The 18,130-nt window shown below is 37.6% G+C and overlaps 1 protein-coding gene across 1 annotated transcript; it reads right to left on the bottom strand.

Annotated features, from left to right (window-relative positions):
• Positions 1-11,471: 11,471 nt before the first annotated feature.
• Positions 11,472-13,294, bottom strand: LOC130649281 (uncharacterized). Its single transcript, XM_057455535.1, has 3 exons — positions 12,808-13,294; positions 12,452-12,454; positions 11,472-11,623 (listed from the first exon to the last, which is right to left on the bottom strand). The coding sequence occupies exons 1-3, from the start codon at positions 13,292-13,294 to the stop codon at positions 11,472-11,474; spliced, it is 642 nt and encodes a 213-aa protein (XP_057311518.1).
• Between the last annotated feature and the right edge of the window lie 4,836 nt (positions 13,295-18,130).

Raw genomic sequence — 18,130 nt, 5'->3', positions numbered from 1 at the left:
TGACTTTCTAACGGTGTCATTCCGCTGGAGTTAGAAGGATTGCGTCACATACTCGTATCAACATGTACTTAGTGATTTTTTTACGATATTTCTAAGTTGTATCGCTTTTAACATTGAAACGATTGACTCTGGGAATTAATTGAACGGATTCTGGACTGTGACCTTGTAAATGCGATAAATGAGCCAATTGGGCTCCAAGGAATAACATTCTTCTTAAATTGACATGATTGCTGGAACTCAGCAATTGCACTGGGCACTGTGGTAGCGTTTTATTTAAAAGTTAAGTTAAATAAGTCATTTTTTACTTTGGGAACAATCCAAGCCGCTAGTTCGCGCTGAAGAAATGAAGACGGTTTAAAAACAACATTTCATTGACTTTCTAATGGGGTTAATCCGTTTGAGTTACAACAGTTGCGTCACATATTCGTACCAACATGTATTTACTGATTTTCTTCCGACATGACTAAGTTGCATCGCTTTTAACAGTGAGACGATTAACTGTGGGACTTAATTGAACTGATTCTGGACTGTGACCATGTAAATGCGATAAATGGTCCAACTGGGCTCCAAGGAATAACATTCTTCTTAATTCGACATGATTGCTGGAATTGAGCGAGTACACTAGGCTCTGTGGTAGTGCTTTATTTAAAAAGTTAGATAGATAATACTCTTTTTACTGTGGGACTAATCCTGGCTGTTAGCACGCGCTAAAGAAACAGAGACATTCTCAAAAACTACATTTCATCGACTTCTTGGCGGTATTAATCCGTTTGAGTTACAACGTTGCATCACATGTTCGTACCAACATGTATTTAGCCATATTATGCGGATGTTACTAGGTTGCATCGCCTTTAACAGTGAAACGTTTGACTGTGGGACTTAATTGAACTGATTTTGGACTTTGACTTTATAAATGTGATATCAGAGCCAGTTTGACTACAAGAAATAGCATTCTTCTTAATTTGACATGATTGCTGGAACTCAGCGATTGCACTGGGCGCTGTGGTAGAGTTTTATTTAAAAATTAAGTTAAATAACTCTTTTTTTACTGTGGGACCAATCCCAGCCGTTAGTTCGCGCTGAAGAAATAGAGACAGTTTCAAAAATTACAATTTATTGACTTTCTAACGGTGTCAATCCGTTTGAGTTACAACGGTTGCGTCACATATTCGTACCAACATGTATTTAGTGATATCTTTCCGATGTTACTAAGTTATATCGCTTTTAACAGTGAAACGATTGACTGTGCAACTTAATTGAACTGATTTTGGACTTTGACCTTATAAATGTGATAAATGAGCCAGTTTGACTACAAGAAATAGCATTCTTCTTAATTTGACTTGATTGCTGGAAATCAGCGATCGCACTGGGCGCTGTGGTAGAGTTTTATTTAAAAATTAAGTTAAATAAGTCATTTTTTACTGCAGGACCAATACCAGCCGTTGGTTCGCGCTGAAAAAATAGAGACATTCTCAAAAACTACATTTCATTGACTTTCTAACGGTGTCAATCCGTTTGAGTTACAACGGTTGTGTCACATATTCGCGCCACATGTATTTAGCGATAGTATTCGGATATTACTAGGTTGCATCGCTTTTAAAAGTGAAACGTTTGACTGTGGGACTTAATCGAAATGATTTTAGACTTTGACCTTAAAAATGTGATAAATAAGCCAGTTTGACTACAAGAAGTAACATTCTTCTTAATTTGACTTGATTGCTGGAACTCAGCGATTGCACTGTGCACTGTGGTAACGTTTTATTTAAAAATTAAGTTAAATAAGTCATTTTTCACTGTGGGAGCAATCCCAGCTGTTAGTTCGCGCTGAAGAAATAGAGACAGTTTCAAAAACTACATTTCATTGACTTTCTAACAGTGTTAATCCGTTTGAATTACAACAGTTGCGTCACATATTCGCCCCACATGTATTTAGCGATAGTATTCGGATATTACTAGGTTGCATCGCTTTTAAAAGTGAAACCTTTGACTGTGGGACTTAATTGAACTGATTTTGGAGTTTGACCTTGTAAATGTGATAAATAAGCTAGTTTGACTACAAGAAGTAACATTCTTCTTAATTTGACTTGATTGCTGGAACTCAGCGATAGCACTGGTCGCTGTGGTAGAGTTTTATTTAAAAATTAAGTTAAATAAGTCATTTTTTACTGTGGGACCAATACCAGCCGTTAGTTCGCGCTGAAGAAATAGAGACAGTTTCAAAAACTACATTTCATTGACTTTCTAACGGTGTCATTCCGCTGGAGTTAGAAGGATTGCGTCACATACTCGTATCAACATGTACTTAGTGATTTTTTTACGATATTTCTAAGTTGTATCGCTTTTAACATTGAAACGATTGACTCTGGGAATTAATTGAACGGATTCTGGACTGTGACCTTGTAAATGCGATAAATGAGCCAATTGGGCTCCAAGGAATAACATTCTTCTTAAATTGACATGATTGCTGGAACTCAGCAATTGCACTGGGCACTGTGGTAGCGTTTTATTTAAAAGTTAAGTTAAATAAGTCATTTTTTACTTTGGGAACAATCCAAGCCGCTAGTTCGCGCTGAAGAAATGAAGACGGTTTAAAAACAACATTTCATTGACTTTCTAATGGGGTTAATCCGTTTGAGTTACAACAGTTGCGTCACATATTCGTACCAACATGTATTTACTGATTTTCTTCCGACATGACTAAGTTGCATCGCTTTTAACAGTGAGACGATTAACTGTGGGACTTAATTGAACTGATTCTGGACTGTGACCATGTAAATGCGATAAATGGTCCAACTGGGCTCCAAGGAATAACATTCTTCTTAATTCGACATGATTGCTGGAATTGAGCGAGTACACTAGGCTCTGTGGTAGTGCTTTATTTAAAAAGTTAGATAGATAATACTCTTTTTACTGTGGGACTAATCCTGGCTGTTAGCACGCGCTAAAGAAACAGAGACATTCTCAAAAACTACATTTCATCGACTTCTTGGCGGTATTAATCCGTTTGAGTTACAACGTTGCATCACATGTTCGTACCAACATGTATTTAGCCATATTATGCGGATGTTACTAGGTTGCATCGCCTTTAACAGTGAAACGTTTGACTGTGGGACTTAATTGAACTGATTTTGGACTTTGACTTTATAAATGTGATATCAGAGCCAGTTTGACTACAAGAAATAGCATTCTTCTTAATTTGACATGATTGCTGGAACTCAGCGATTGCACTGGGCGCTGTGGTAGAGTTTTATTTAAAAATTAAGTTAAATAACTCTTTTTTTACTGTGGGACCAATCCCAGCCGTTAGTTCGCGCTGAAGAAATAGAGACAGTTTCAAAAATTACAATTTATTGACTTTCTAACGGTGTCAATCCGTTTGAGTTACAACGGTTGCGTCACATATTCGTACCAACATGTATTTAGTGATATCTTTCCGATGTTACTAAGTTATATCGCTTTTAACAGTGAAACGATTGACTGTGCAACTTAATTGAACTGATTTTGGACTTTGACCTTATAAATGTGATAAATGAGCCAGTTTGCCTACAAGAAATAACATTCTTCTTAACTTGACATGATTGCTGGAACTCAACGATTACACTGGGCGCTGTGGCAGCGCTTTATTAAAAATTTAGATAAAGAAGTCATTTTTTACTGTGGGACCAATCCTAACCGTTATCGCCGCCTGATGAAATAGCGACAGTTTCAAAAACTACATTTTATTGACTTTTTAATGGTATCAATCCGTTTCAGTTACAACTGTTGCGTCACATATTCGTCCCCACATGTATTTTGCAATAGTATTCGGATATTACTAGATTGCATCGCTTTTATCAGTGAAACGTTTGACTGTGGGACTTAATTGAACTGATTTTGGACTTTGACCATATAGATGTGGTAAATGAGCCAGTTTGACTACAAGAAGTAACATCCTTCTTAATTTGACATGATTGCTGAAACTCAGCGATTACAGCGGGCACGGCGGTAACTCTTTGTTAAAAAATTAGGATAAATAAGTCTGTTTTTACTGTGGGACCAATCCTAGCCGTTAGTTCGCGCTGAAGAAGTAGAGACAGTTTCAAAAACTATATTTCATTGACTTTCTAACGGTGTCAATGCGTTTCAGTTACAACGGTTGCGTCACATATTTGTACCAACATGTATTTAGTGATTTTCTTCCAATTTTACTAAGTTGTATTGCTTTTAACAGTGAAACGATTGACTGTGGGAGTTAATTGAACTGACTCTGGACTATGTCCTTATAAATGTGAAAGATGAGCCATTTGGTCTCCAAGGAATAACTTTCTTCTTAATTTGACGTGATGGCTTGGATTCAGCGATTACACTAGGCTCTGTGGTAGCGCTTTATTTAAAAATTTAGATAAATAAGTCTTTTTTTACTATGGGACCAATCCTAGCCGTTATCGCGCGCTGAAGAAATAGCGACAGTTTCATAAACTACATCTCATTGACTTTCTAACGGTATCAATCCGTTTGAGTTACAACGGTTACGTCACATATTCGTACCAACATGTATTTTGCAATAGTATTCGGATATTACTAGGTTGCATCGCTTTTAACAGTGAAACGTTTGACTTTGGGACTTAATTGAACTGATTTTGGATTTTGACCTTATAAATGTGATAAATGAGCCAACTAGACTCCAAGGAATAACATTCTTCTTAAATTGACATGATTGCTGGAACTCAGCAATTGCACTGGGCACTGTGGTAGCGTTTTATTTAAAAGTTATGTTAAATAAGTCATTTTTTTACTTTGGGAACAATCCAAGCCGCTAGTTCGCGCTGAAGAAATGAAGACGGTTTAAAAACAACATTTCATTGACTTTCTAACGGGGTTAATCCGTTTGAGTTACAACAGTTGCGTCACATATTCGTACCTACATGTATTTACTGATTTTCTTCCGACATGACTAAGTTGCATCGCTTTTAACAGTGAGACGATTAACTGTGGGACTTAATTGATCTGATTCTGGACTGTGACCATGTAAATGCGATAAATGGTCCAACTGGGCTCCAAGGAATAACATTCTTCTTAATTCGACATGATTGCTGGAATTGAGCGAGTACACTAGGCTCTGTGGTAGTGCTTTATTTAAAAAGTTAGATAAATAATTCTCTTTTTACTGTAGGACTAATCCTGGCTGTTAGCACGCGCTGAAGAAACAGAGACATTCTCAAAAACTACATTTCATCGACTTCTTGGCGGTATTAATCCGTTTGAGTTACAACGTTGCATCACATGTTCGTACCAACATGTATTTAGCCATATTATGCGGATGTTACTAGGTTGCTTCGCCTTAAACAGTGAAACATTTGACTGTGGGACTTAATTGAACTGATTTTGGACTTTGACTTTATAAATGTGATATCAGAGCCAGTTTGACTACAAGAAATAGCATTCTTCTTAATTTGACATGATTGCTGGAACTCAGCGATTGCACTGGGCGCTGTGGTAGAGTTTTATTTAAAAATTAAGTTAAATAACTCATTTTTTACTGTGGGACCAATCCCAGCCGTTAGTTCGCGCTGAAGAAATAGAGACAGTTTCAAAAATTACAATTTATTGACTTTCTAACGGTGTCCATCCGTTTGAGTTACAACGGTTGCGTCACATATTCGTACCAACATGTATTTAGTGATATCTTTCCGATGTTACTAAGTTATATCGCTTTTAACAGTGAAACGATTGACTGTGCAACTTAATTGAACTGATTTTGGACTTTGACCTTATAAATGTGATAAATGAGCCAGTTTGCCTACAAGAAATAACATTCTTCTTAACTTGACATGATTGCTGGAACTCAGCGATTACACTGGGCGCTGTGGCAGCGCTTTATTAAAAATTTAATTTAAAAAGTCATTTTTTACTGTGGGACCAATGCTAACCGTTATCGCCGCCTGATGAAATAGCGACAGTTTCAAAAACTACATTTTATTGACTTTTTAATGGTATCAATCCGTTTCAGTTACAACTGTTGCGTCACATATTCGTCCCCACATGTATTTTGCAATAGTATTTGGATATTACTAGGTTGCATCGCTTTTATCAGTGAAACGTTTGACTGTGGGACTTAATTGAACTGATTTTGGACTTTGACCATATAGATGTGGTAAATGAGCCAGTTTGACTACAAGAAGTAACATCCTTCTTAATTTGACATGATTGCTGAAACTCAGCGATTACAGCGGGCACTGCGGTAACTCTTTGTTAAAAAATTAGGATAAATAAGTCTGTTTTTACTGTGGGACCAATCCTAGCCGTTAGTTCGCGCTGAAGAAGTAGAGACAGTTTCAAAAACTATATTTCATTGACTTTCTAACGGTGTCAATGCGTTTCAGTTACAACGGTTGCGTCACATATTTGTACCAACATGTATTTAGTGATTTTCTTCCAATTTTACTAAGTTGTATTGCTTTTAACAGTGAAACGATTGACTGTGGGAGTTAATTGAACTGACTCTGGACTATGTCCTTATAAATGTGAAAGATGAGCCATTTGGTCTCCAAGGAATAACTTTCTTCTTAATTTGACGTGATGGCTTGGATTCAGCGATTACACTAGGCTCTGTGGTAGCGCTTTATTTAAAAATTTAGATAAATAAGTCTTTTTTTACTATGGGACCAATCCTAGCCGTTATCGCGCGCTGAAGAAATAGCGACAGTTTCATAAACTACATCTCATTGACTTTCTAACGGTATCAATCCGTTTGAGTTACAACGGTTACGTCACATATTCGTACCAACATGTATTTAGCGATAGTATTCTGATATTACTAGGTTGCATCGCCTTTAACAGTGAAACGATTGACTGTGGGACTTAATTGAACTGATTTTTGGACTTTGACCTTATAAATGTGATAAATGAGCCAGTTTAACTGCAAGAAGTAACATTCTTCTTAGTTTGACTTGATTGCTGGAAATCAGCGATCGCACTGGGCGCTGTGGTAGAGTTTTATTTAAAAAAAGGTTAAATAAGTCTTTTTGTACTGTGGGACCAATCCCAGCCGTTATTGCGCGCTGAAGAAATAGCGACAGTTTCAAAAACTACATTTCATTCACTTTCTAACGGTATCAATCCTTTGAGTTACGACGGTTGCGCCAAATATTCGTCCCCACATGTATTCAGCGATAGTATTTGGATATTACTAGGTTGCATCGCTTTTAACAGTAAAAAGTTTGACTGTGGGACTTAATTGAACTGATTTTGGACTTTGACCTTATAAATGTGATAAATGAGCCAGTTTAACTACAAGAAGTAATATTCTTCTTAATTTGACTTGATTGCTGGAAATCAGCGATCGCACTGGGCGCTGTGGTAGAGTTTTATTTAAAAAAAGTTAAATAAGTCATTTTTTACTGTGGGACCAATCCTAGCCGTTATTGCGCGCTGAAGAAATAGCGACAGTTTCAAAAACTACATTTCATTCACTTTCTAACGGTATCAATCCTTTGAGTTACGACGGTTCCGTCAAATATTCGTCCCCACATGTATTCAGCGATAGTATTTGGATATTACTAGGTTGCATTGCTTTTAACAGTGAAAAGTTTGACTGTGGGACTTAATTGAACTGATTTTCGACTTTGACCTTATAAATGTGATAAATGAGCCAGTTTAACTGCAAGAAGTAACATTCTTCTTAATTTGACTTGATTGCTGGAAATCAGCGATCGCACTGGGCGCTGTGGTAGAGTTTTATTTAAAAAAAGGTTAAATAAGTCTTTTTTTACTGTGGGACCAATCCCAGCCGTTATTGCGCGCTGAAGAAATAGCGACAGTTTCAAAAACTACATTTCATTCACTTTCTAACGGTATCAATCCTTTGAGTTACGACGGTTGCGCCAAATATTCGTCCCCACATGTATTCAGCGATAGTATTTGGATATTACTAGGTTGCATCGCTTTTAACAGTAAAAAGTTTGACTGTGGGACTTAATTGAACTGATTTTGGACTTTGACCTTATAAATGTGATAAATGAGCCAGTTTAACTACAAGAAGTAACATTCTTCTTAATTTGACTTGATTGCTGGAAATCAGCGATCGCACTGGGCGCTGTGGTAGAGTTTTATTTAAAAAAAGTTAAATAAGTCACTTTTTACTGTGGGACCAATCCTAGCCGTTATTGCGCGCTGAAGAAATAGCGACAGTTTCAAAAACTACATTTCATTCACTTTCTAACGGTATCAATCCTTTGAGTTACGACGGTTGCGCCAAATATTCGTCCCCACATGTATTCAGCGATAGTATTTGGATATTACTAGGTTGCATCGTTTTTAACAGTGAAAAGTTTGACTGTGGGACTTAATTGAACTGATTTTGGACTTTGACCTTATAAATGTGATAAATGAGCCAGTTTGATTACAGGAAGTAACATTCTTCCTAATTTGACTTGATTGCTGGAACTCAGCGATAGCACTGGGCGCTGTAGTAGAGTTTTATTTAAAAATTATGTTAAATAAGTCATTTTTTACTGTGGGACCAATCCCAGCCGTTAGTTCGTGCTGAAGAAATAGAGACATTCTCAAAAACTACATTTCATTGACTTCTTGCCGGTATCAATCCGTTTGAGTTACAACGGCTGCGTCACATATTCGTACCAACATGTATTTAGCGATAGTATTCGGATATTACTAGGTTGCATCGTTTTTAACAGCGAAACGTTTGACTGTGGGACTTAATTAAACTGATTTTGGACTTTGACCTTATAAATGTAATAAATGAGCCAGTTTGACTACAAGAAATAGCATTCTTCTTAATTTGACTTGATTGCTGGAAATCAGCGATCGCACTGGGCGCTGTGGTAGAGTTTTATTTAAAAAAAGTTAAACAAGTCATTTTTTACTGTGGGACCAATCCCAGCCGTTATCGCGCGCTGAAGAAATAGCGACAGTTTCAAAAACTACATTTCATTTACTTTCCAACGGTATCAAACCTTTGAGTTACGACGGTTGCGCCAAATATTCGTCCCCACATGTATTCAGCGATAGTATTTGGATATTACTAGCTTGTATCGCTTTTAACAGTGAAAAGTTTGACTGTGGGACTTAATTGAACTGATTTTGGACTTTGACCTTATAAATGTGATAAATGAGCCGGTTTGATTACAGGAAGTAACATTCTTCCTAATTTGACTTGATTGCTGGAACTCAGCGATAGCTCTGGGCGCTGTGGTAGAGTTTTATTTAAAAATTAAGTTAAATAAGTCATTTTTTACTGTGGGACCAATACCAGCCGTTAGTTCGCGCTGAAGAAATAGAGACAGTTTCAAAAACTACATTTTATTGACTTTCTAATGGTATCAATCCGTTTCAGTTACAACTGTTGCGTCACATATTCGTCCCCACATGTATTTTGCAATAGTATTCGGATATTACTAGGTGGCATTGCTTTTAACAGTGAAACGTTTGACTGTGGGACTTAATTGAACTGATTTTGGACTTTGACCATATAGATGTGGTAAATGAGCCAGTTTGACTACAAGAAGTAACATCCTTCTTAATTTGACATGATTTCTGAAACTCAGCGATTACAGCGGGCACTGCGGTAACTCTTTGTTAAAAAATTAGGATAAAAAAGTCTGTTTTTACTGTGGGACCAATCCTAGCCGTTAGTTCGCGCTGAAGAAGTAGAGACAGTTTCAAAAACTATGTTTCATTGACCTTCTAACGGTTTCAATCCGTTTCAGTTACAACGGTTGCGTCACATATTTGTACCAACATGTATTTAGTGATTTTCTTCCAATTTTACTAAGTTGTATTGCTTTTAACAGTGAAACGATTGACTGTGGGAATTAATTGAACTGACTCTGGACTATGTCCTTATAAATGTGAAAGATGAGCCAATTGGTCTCCAAGGAATAACTTTCTTCTTAATTTGACGTGATGGCTTGGATTCAGCGATTACACTAGGCTCTGTGGTAGCGCTTTATTTAAAAATTTAGATAAATAAGTCTTTTTTTACTATGGGACCAACCCTAGCCGTTATCGCGCGCTGAAGAAATAGCGACAGTTTCAAAAACTACATCTCATTGACTTTCTAACGGTATCAATCCATTTGAGTTACAACGGTTGCGTCACATATTCGTACCAACATGTATTTAGCGATAGTATTCTGATATTGCTAGGTTGCATCGCCTTTAACAGTGAAGCGATTGACTGTGGGACTTAATTGAACTGATTCTGGACTGTGACCTTGTAAATGCGATAAATGAGCCAATTGGGCTCCAAGGAATATCATTCTCCATAATTCGACATGATTTCTGGAATTCAGCGAGTATACTAGGCTCTGTGGTAGTGCTTTATTAAAAAATTTAGATAAATAAAGCTAAGGCGCCACGAGGAACATTTTCATGCGCGTGCTATGCAACATTGCTGCATAGCACGCGCATAAAAAAAATTACTCGTGTCCCATGCCTATTTTTCACTGCAATGCAGCAAAAAAATGTTGCATGGAGCAAACATTTTGCTCCACAACTTCGGGGACAAAATAGATCTGAATCTATTTTGCTCCCGTGCTCCGGGGACAAAATGTGCTGAAAAATTTGTTGTGGAGCAAATGTTGCACGTGTCCCCACCTTCTGCAACAAATATTTTACAAAATTATTTGAGGCATTATTTTATTGACCAATCAAATCACAGAAAGATATAAACAAGTTTTTTTCTTGAGAAGTTGAACTGCAAGTGAAGAGTAGCTAGTGAGAAAATAGCGAAAATGGCGGATGAAAAGAAAAAACTATCAGACGAGGAGAAAGTTACTTTAATAAACTTTTATAAAGCGAACCCAACGTTATGGGACAGTGGGAATATATATTACAAAAATAAAGACAAAAAAGAAGCTGCGAAAATAGACCTTGTCACTGAATTTGAGGGGGCGTATAGCTGTGATTTTCTAGAAAAAGCGCCTTCTTTAAATTACATTGGTCCCATATACCTCCATCAGAATTTCTACCGTTCGCTCCAACTTCCACATAAAGAAACTCATATTCTGGCCCGACAAGAGCCATGAGCACTACACTGTCTGTCCCTTTATAGTTTCGGTAATGAGACCCTGAATTTGGGGGCTGCTGAATGACGATATGCTTCCCATCGAGAGCACCTAATCCATTTGGGAAGTTCCAACGCTCATTGAACTTTCTGGAGATATCTAGCCATTCCCCCTGTGTTTTCGGAGTTGAAAGGAAGGTTTGACCCAACCTCTTTATGATAGCTTCAGATACCTCCATAACAGCTGCTGAAATTCTTTTTCTTGACACTCTGAATTGAAATTCTAAAGACCTGAAAGTCTCACCAGTCGCTAAGTAACGTAGGGCCACGCAAACGAGCTCAGCTGGTGTGATAGAGTTCCTCATATTTGTATCTTGTTTCTGCAAATCCTCAGAAAGAAGACCGACTAGGTATTCGAATTGAGCGTTATTCATACGTATATACCCTCCACATTTCTTCTCATCGTTTTATATTTCGTTGAAGATTGTATGAAAAGCGCCAAGACACTCTCTATTCCCAAGCCACGGTTGCACCCAGCAATTTCTTGGTGGTTCTTCACGATCTTCCTCTTCTTCTTCGTCCAACAAAAGTAAAGCTAAAATAACTTCTCTGTTTATTCCTGCCATATTTTAATCACACATGAACTCAATAAAAAACTTAAGGATACGGTATACCCTTTGAGCATGATTTTTTAACTTCGATTTTCGAAATAATCTTGCAGCAAATAAGATGTGGCGCCACGAGAAACATTATCATGCGCATGCTATGGGACATGTTGCAGAGCACGCGCATGAAAATGTTCCTCGTGGCGCCTTAGCTTAAGACTTTTTTTACTGAGGGACTAATCCTGGCCGTTAGCACGCACTGAAGAAATAGAGCCATTCTCAAAAACTACATTTCATCGACTTTCTAACGGTATCAATCCATTTGAGTTACAACGGTTGCGTCACATATTCGTACCAACATGTATTTAGCGATAGTATTCTGATATTGCTAGGTTGCATCGCCTTTAACAGTGAAGCGATTGACTGTGGGACTTAATTGAACTGATTCTGGACTGTGACCTTGTAAATGCGATAAATGAGCCAATTGGGCTCCAAGGAATATCATTCTCCATAATTCGACATGATTTCTGGAATTCAGCGAGTATACTAGGCTCTGTGGTAGTGCTTTATTAAAAAATTTAGATAAATAAAGCTAAGGCGCCACGAGGAACATTTTCATGCGCGTGCTATGCAACATTGCTGCATAGCACGCGCATAAAAAAAATTACTCGTGTCCCATGCCTATTTTTCACTGCAATGCAGCAAAAAAATGTTGCATGGAGCAAACATTTTGCTCCACAACTTCGGGGACAAAATAGATCTGAATCTATTTTGCTCCCGTGCTCCGGGGACAAAATGTGCTGAAAAATTTGTTGTGGAGCAAATGTTGCACGTGTCCCCACCTTCTGCAACAAATATTTTACAAAATTATTTGAGGCATTATTTTATTGACCAATCAAATCACAGAAAGATATAAACAAGTTTTTTTCTTGAGAAGTTGAACTGCAAGTGAAGAGTAGCTAGTGAGAAAATAGCGAAAATGGCGGATGAAAAGAAAAAACTATCAGACGAGGAGAAAGTTACTTTAATAAACTTTTATAAAGCGAACCCAACGTTATGGGACAGTGGGAATATATATTACAAAAATAAAGACAAAAAAGAAGCTGCGAAAATAGACCTTGTCACTGAATTTGAGGGGGCGTATAGCTGTGATTTTCTAGAAAAAGCGCCTTCTTTAAATTACATTGGTCCCATATACCTCCATCAGAATTTCTACCGTTCGCTCCAACTTCCACATAAAGAAACTCATATTCTGGCCCGACAAGAGCCATGAGCACTACACTGTCTGTCCCTTTATAGTTTCGGTAATGAGACCCTGAATTTGGGGGCTGCTGAATGACGATATGCTTCCCATCGAGAGCACCTAATCCATTTGGGAAGTTCCAACGCTCATTGAACTTTCTGGAGATATCTAGCCATTCCCCCTGTGTTTTCGGAGTTGAAAGGAAGGTTGGACCCAACCTCTTTATGATAGCTTCAGATACCTCCATAACAGCTGCTGAAATTCTTTTTCTTGACACTCTGAATTGAAATTCTAAAGACCTGAAAGTCTCACCAGTCGCTAAGTAACGTAGGGCCATGCAAACGAGCTCAGCTGGTGTGATAGAATTCCTCATATTTGTATCTTGTTTCTGCAAATCCTCAGAAAGAAGACCGACTAGGTATTCGAATTGAGCGTTATTCATACGTATATACCCTCTACATTTCTTCTCATCGTTTTATATTTCGTTGAAGATTGTATGAAAAGCGCCAAGACACTCTCTATTCCCAAGCCACGGTTGCACCCAGCAATTTCTTGGTGGTTCTTCACGATCTTCCTCTTCTTCTTTGTCCAACAAAAGTAAAGCTAAAATAACTTCTCTGTTTATTCCTGCCATATTTTAATCACACATGAACTCAATAAAAAACTTAAGGATACGGTATACCCTTTGAGCATGATTTTTTAACTTCGATTTTCGAAATAATCTTGCAGCAAATAAGATGTGGCGCCACGAGAAACATTATCATGCGCATGCTATGGGACATGTTGCAGAGCACGCGCATGAAAATGTTCCTCGTGGCGCCTTAGCTTAAGACTTTTTTTACTGAGGGACTAATCCTGGCCGTTAGCACGCACTGAAGAAATAGAGCCATTCTCAAAAACTACATTTCATCGACTTCTTGGCGGTATCAATCCGTTTGAGTTACAACGGTTACGTCACATACTCGTACCAACATGTATTTAGCGATAGTATTCTGATATTACTAGGTTGCATCGCCTTTAACAGTGAAACGATTGACTGTGGGACTTAATTGAACTGATTTTGGACTTTGACCTGATAAATGTGATAAATGAGCCAGTTTAACTGCAAGAAGTAACATTCTTTTTAATTTGACTTGATTGCTGGAAATCAGCGATCGCACTGGGCGCTGTTGTAGAGTTTTATTTAAAAAAAGTTAAATAAGTCATTTTTTACTGTGGGACCAATCCCAGCCGTTATCGGGCGCTGAAGAAATAGCGACAGTTTCAAAAACAACATTTCATTCACTTTCTAACGGTATCAATCCTTTGAGTTACGACGGTTGCGCCAAATATTCGTTCCCACATGTATTCAGCGATAGTATTTGGATATTACTAGGTTGCATCGCTTTTAACAGTGAAAAGTTTGACTGTGGGACTTAATTGAACTGATTTTGGACTTTGACCTCATAAATATGATAAATGAGCCAGTTTGATTACAGGAAGTAACATTCCTCCTAATTTGACTTGATTGCTGGAACTCAGCGAAAGCACTGGGCGCTGTGGTAAAGTTTTATTTAAAAATTAAGTTAAATAAGTCATTTTTTACTGTGGGACCAATCCCAGCCGTTAGTTCGCGCTGAAGAAATAGAGACATTCTCAAAAACTACATTTCATTGACTTCTTGCCGGTATCAATCCGTTTGAGTTACAACGGTTGCGTCACATATTCGTAACAACATGTATTTAGCGATAGTATTCGGATATTACTAAGTTGCATCGTTTTTAACAGCGAAACGTTTGACTGTGGGACTTAATTGAACTGATTTTGGACTTTGACCTTATAAATGTGATAAATGAGCCAATTTGACTACAAGAAATAGCATTCTTCTTAATTTGACTTGATTGCTGGAAATCAGCGATCGCACTGGGCGCTGTGGTAGAGTTTTATTTAAAAAAAGTTAAATAAGTCATTTTTTACTGTGGGACCAATCCCAGCCGTTAGTTCGCGCTGAAGAAATAGCGACAGTTTCAAAAACTACATTTCATTCGCTTTCTAACGGTATCAATCCTTTGAGTTACGACGGTTGCCCCAAATATTCGTCCCCACATGTATTCAGCGATAGTATTTGGATATTACTAGGTTGCATCGCTTTTAACAGTGAAAAGTTTGACTGTGGGACTTAATTGAACTGATTTTGGACTTTGACCTTATAAATGTGATAAATGAGCCAGTTTGATTACAGGAAGTAACATTCTTCCTAATTTGGCTTGATTGCTGGAACTCAGCGATAGCACTGGGCGCTGTGGTGGAGTTTTATTTAAAAATTAAGTTAAATAAGTCATTTTTTACTGTGGGACCAATACCAGCCGTTAGTTCGCGCTGAGAAAATAGAGACAGTTTCAAAAACTACATTTCATTCACTTTCTAACGGTATCAATCCTTTGAGTTACGACGGTTGCGCCAAATATTCGTTCCCACATGTATTCAGCGATAGCATTTGGATATTACTAGGTTGCATCGCTTTTAACAGTGAAAAGTTTGACTGTGGGACTTAATTGAACTGATTTTGGACTTTGACCTCATAAATATGATAAATGAGCCAGTTTGATTACAGGAAGTACCATTCCTCCTAATTTGACTTGATTGCTGGAACTCAGCGATAGCACTGGGCGCTGTGGTAGAGTTTTATTTAAAAATTAAGTTAAATAAGTCATTTTTTACTGTGGGACCAATACCAGCCGTTAGTTCGCGCTGAAAAAATAGAGACAGTTTCAAAAACTACATTTCATTGACTTTCTAACGGTGTCCTTCGTTTGAATTAGAAGGATTGCGTCACATACTCATATCAACATGTACTTAGTGATTTTTTTCCGATATTTCTAAGTTGTATCGCTTTTAACATTGAAACGATTGACTCTGGGAATTAATTGAACTGATTCTGGACTGTGACCTTGTAAATGCGATAAATGAGCCAATTAGGCTCCAAGGAATAACATTCTTCTTAATTCGACATGATTGCTGGAATTCAGCGAGTACACTAGGCTCTGTGGTAGTGCTTTATTTAAAAATTTAGATAAATAAATCTTTTTTTACTGTGGGACTAATACTGGCAGTTAGCACGCACTGAAGAAATAGAGACATTCTCAAAAACTACATTTCATCGACTTCTTGCCGGTATCAATCCGTTTGAGTTACAACGGTTGCGTCACATATTCGTACCAACATGTATTTAGCGATAGTATTCGGATATTACTATGTTGCATCGTTTTTAACAGCGAAACGTTTGACTGTGGGACTTAATTGAAATGATTTTGGACTCTGACCTTATAAATGTGATAAATGAGCCAGTTTGACTACAAGAAATAGCATTCTTCTTAATTTGACATGATTGCTGGAGCTCCGCGATTACACTGGGCACTGTGGTAACTCTTTGTTAAAAAAGTAAGATAAATAAGTCAGCTTTTACTGTGGGACCAATCGTAGCCGTTAGTTCGCGCTGAAGAAATAGAGACAGTTTCAAAAACTACATTTCATTGACTTTATAACGGTGTCAATCCGTTTGAGTTACAACGGTTGCGTCACATATTCGTACCAACATGTATTTAGCGATATTTTTCTGATATTACTAGGTTGCATGGCCTTTAACAATGAAACGATTGACTGCGGGACTTAATTGAACTAACTTTGTACTGTGACCTTATAAATGTTATAAATAAGCCAGTTTGACTACAAGAAATAACATTCTTCTTAATTTGACATGATTGCTGGAACTCAGCGATTACACTGGGCGCTGTGGTAGCACTTTATTAAAAAATTCAAATAAAAGAGTCATTTTTTCCTGTGGGACCAATCCTAGCCGTTATCGCGCGCTGAAGAAATAGCGACAGTTTCAAAAACTACATTTCATTGACTTTAGAACGGTGTCAATCCGTTTGAGTTACAACGGTTGCGTCACATATTCGTACCAACATGTATTTAGTTATTTTCATGCAATTTTACTAAGTTGTATTGCTTTTAACAGTTAAACGATTGACTGTGGGAATTAATTGAACTGACTCTGGACTATGTCCTTATAAATGTGATAGATGAGCCAATTGGTCTCCTAGGAATAACTTTCTTCTTAATTTGACGTCATGGCTGGAATTCAGCGATTACATTAGGCTCTGTGATATCGCTTTATTTAAAAATTTAGATAAATAAGACTTTTCTTACTGTGGGACCAATCCCAGCCGTTAGCACGCGCTGAATAAAGAGGAAAAGTTCCAAAGACTACATTTCATTGACTTTCTAGCGGTGTAAATCCGTTTGAGTTACAACGGTGGCGTCACATATTCGTACCAACATGTATCTAGCCATAGTATTCGGATATTACTGGGTTGCATCGCTTTTTACAGTGAAACGTTTGACTATGGGACTTAATTGAACTGATTTTAGACTTTGACCTTATAAATGTGATAAATGAGCCAGTTTGACTACAAGAAATAACATTCTTCTTAATTTGACATGATTGCTGGAACTCAGCGATTACACTAGGCTCTGTGGTAGCGCTTTATGTAAAAATTTAGATAAATAAGTCTTTTTTTACTGTGGGACCAATCCTGGCCGTTAGCACGTACTGAAGAAATAGAGACATTCTCAAAAACTACATCTCATCGTCTTCTTGGCGGTATGAATCCGTTTGAGTTACAACGGTTACGTCACATATTGGTATCAACATGTATTTAGCGATAGTATTCTGTTATTACTAGGTTGCATCAGAGCCAGTTTGACTACAAGAAATAACATTCTTCTTAATTTGACATGATTGCTGGAACTGAGCGATTACACTGGGCGCTGTAGTAGCACTTTATTAAAAAATTAGGATAAATAAGTCATTTTTTACTGTGGGACCAATCGCAGCCATTAGTTCGCGCTGAAAAAATAGAGACAGTTTCAAAAACTACATTTCGTTGACTTTCTAACAGTGTCAATCCGTTTGAGTTACAACGATTGCGTCACATATTCCTCCCCACATGTATTTAGTGATAGTATTCGGATATTACTAGGTTGCATCGCTTTTAACAGTGACACGTTTGACTGTGGGAATTAATTGAACTGATTCTGGACTGTGACCTTGTAAATGCGATAAATGAGCCAATTGGGCTCCAAGGAATAACATTCTTCTAAATTTGACATGATTGCTGGAACTCAGCGATTACACTGGTCGCTGTGGTAGCACTTTATTAAAAAATTTAAATAAAAGAGTCATTTTTTCCTGTGGGACCAATCCTAGCCGTTATTGCGCGCTGAAGAAATAGCG

Source organism: Hydractinia symbiolongicarpus, chromosome 7 (assembly GCF_029227915.1).
Source record: "Hydractinia symbiolongicarpus strain clone_291-10 chromosome 7, HSymV2.1, whole genome shotgun sequence".
NCBI lineage: Eukaryota > Metazoa > Cnidaria > Hydrozoa > Anthoathecata > Hydractiniidae > Hydractinia > Hydractinia symbiolongicarpus.
The sequence above is the reverse complement of the archived record's forward strand: the minus strand, read 5'-3'. Positions and strand labels throughout refer to the sequence as shown.

Bases quoted from the DNA above. Each gene is read 5' to 3' on its own strand.
- LOC130649281 (XM_057455535.1), bottom strand. From the start codon at position 13,294: ATGAATAACGCTCAATTCGAATACCTAGTCGGTCTTCTTTCTGAGGAT.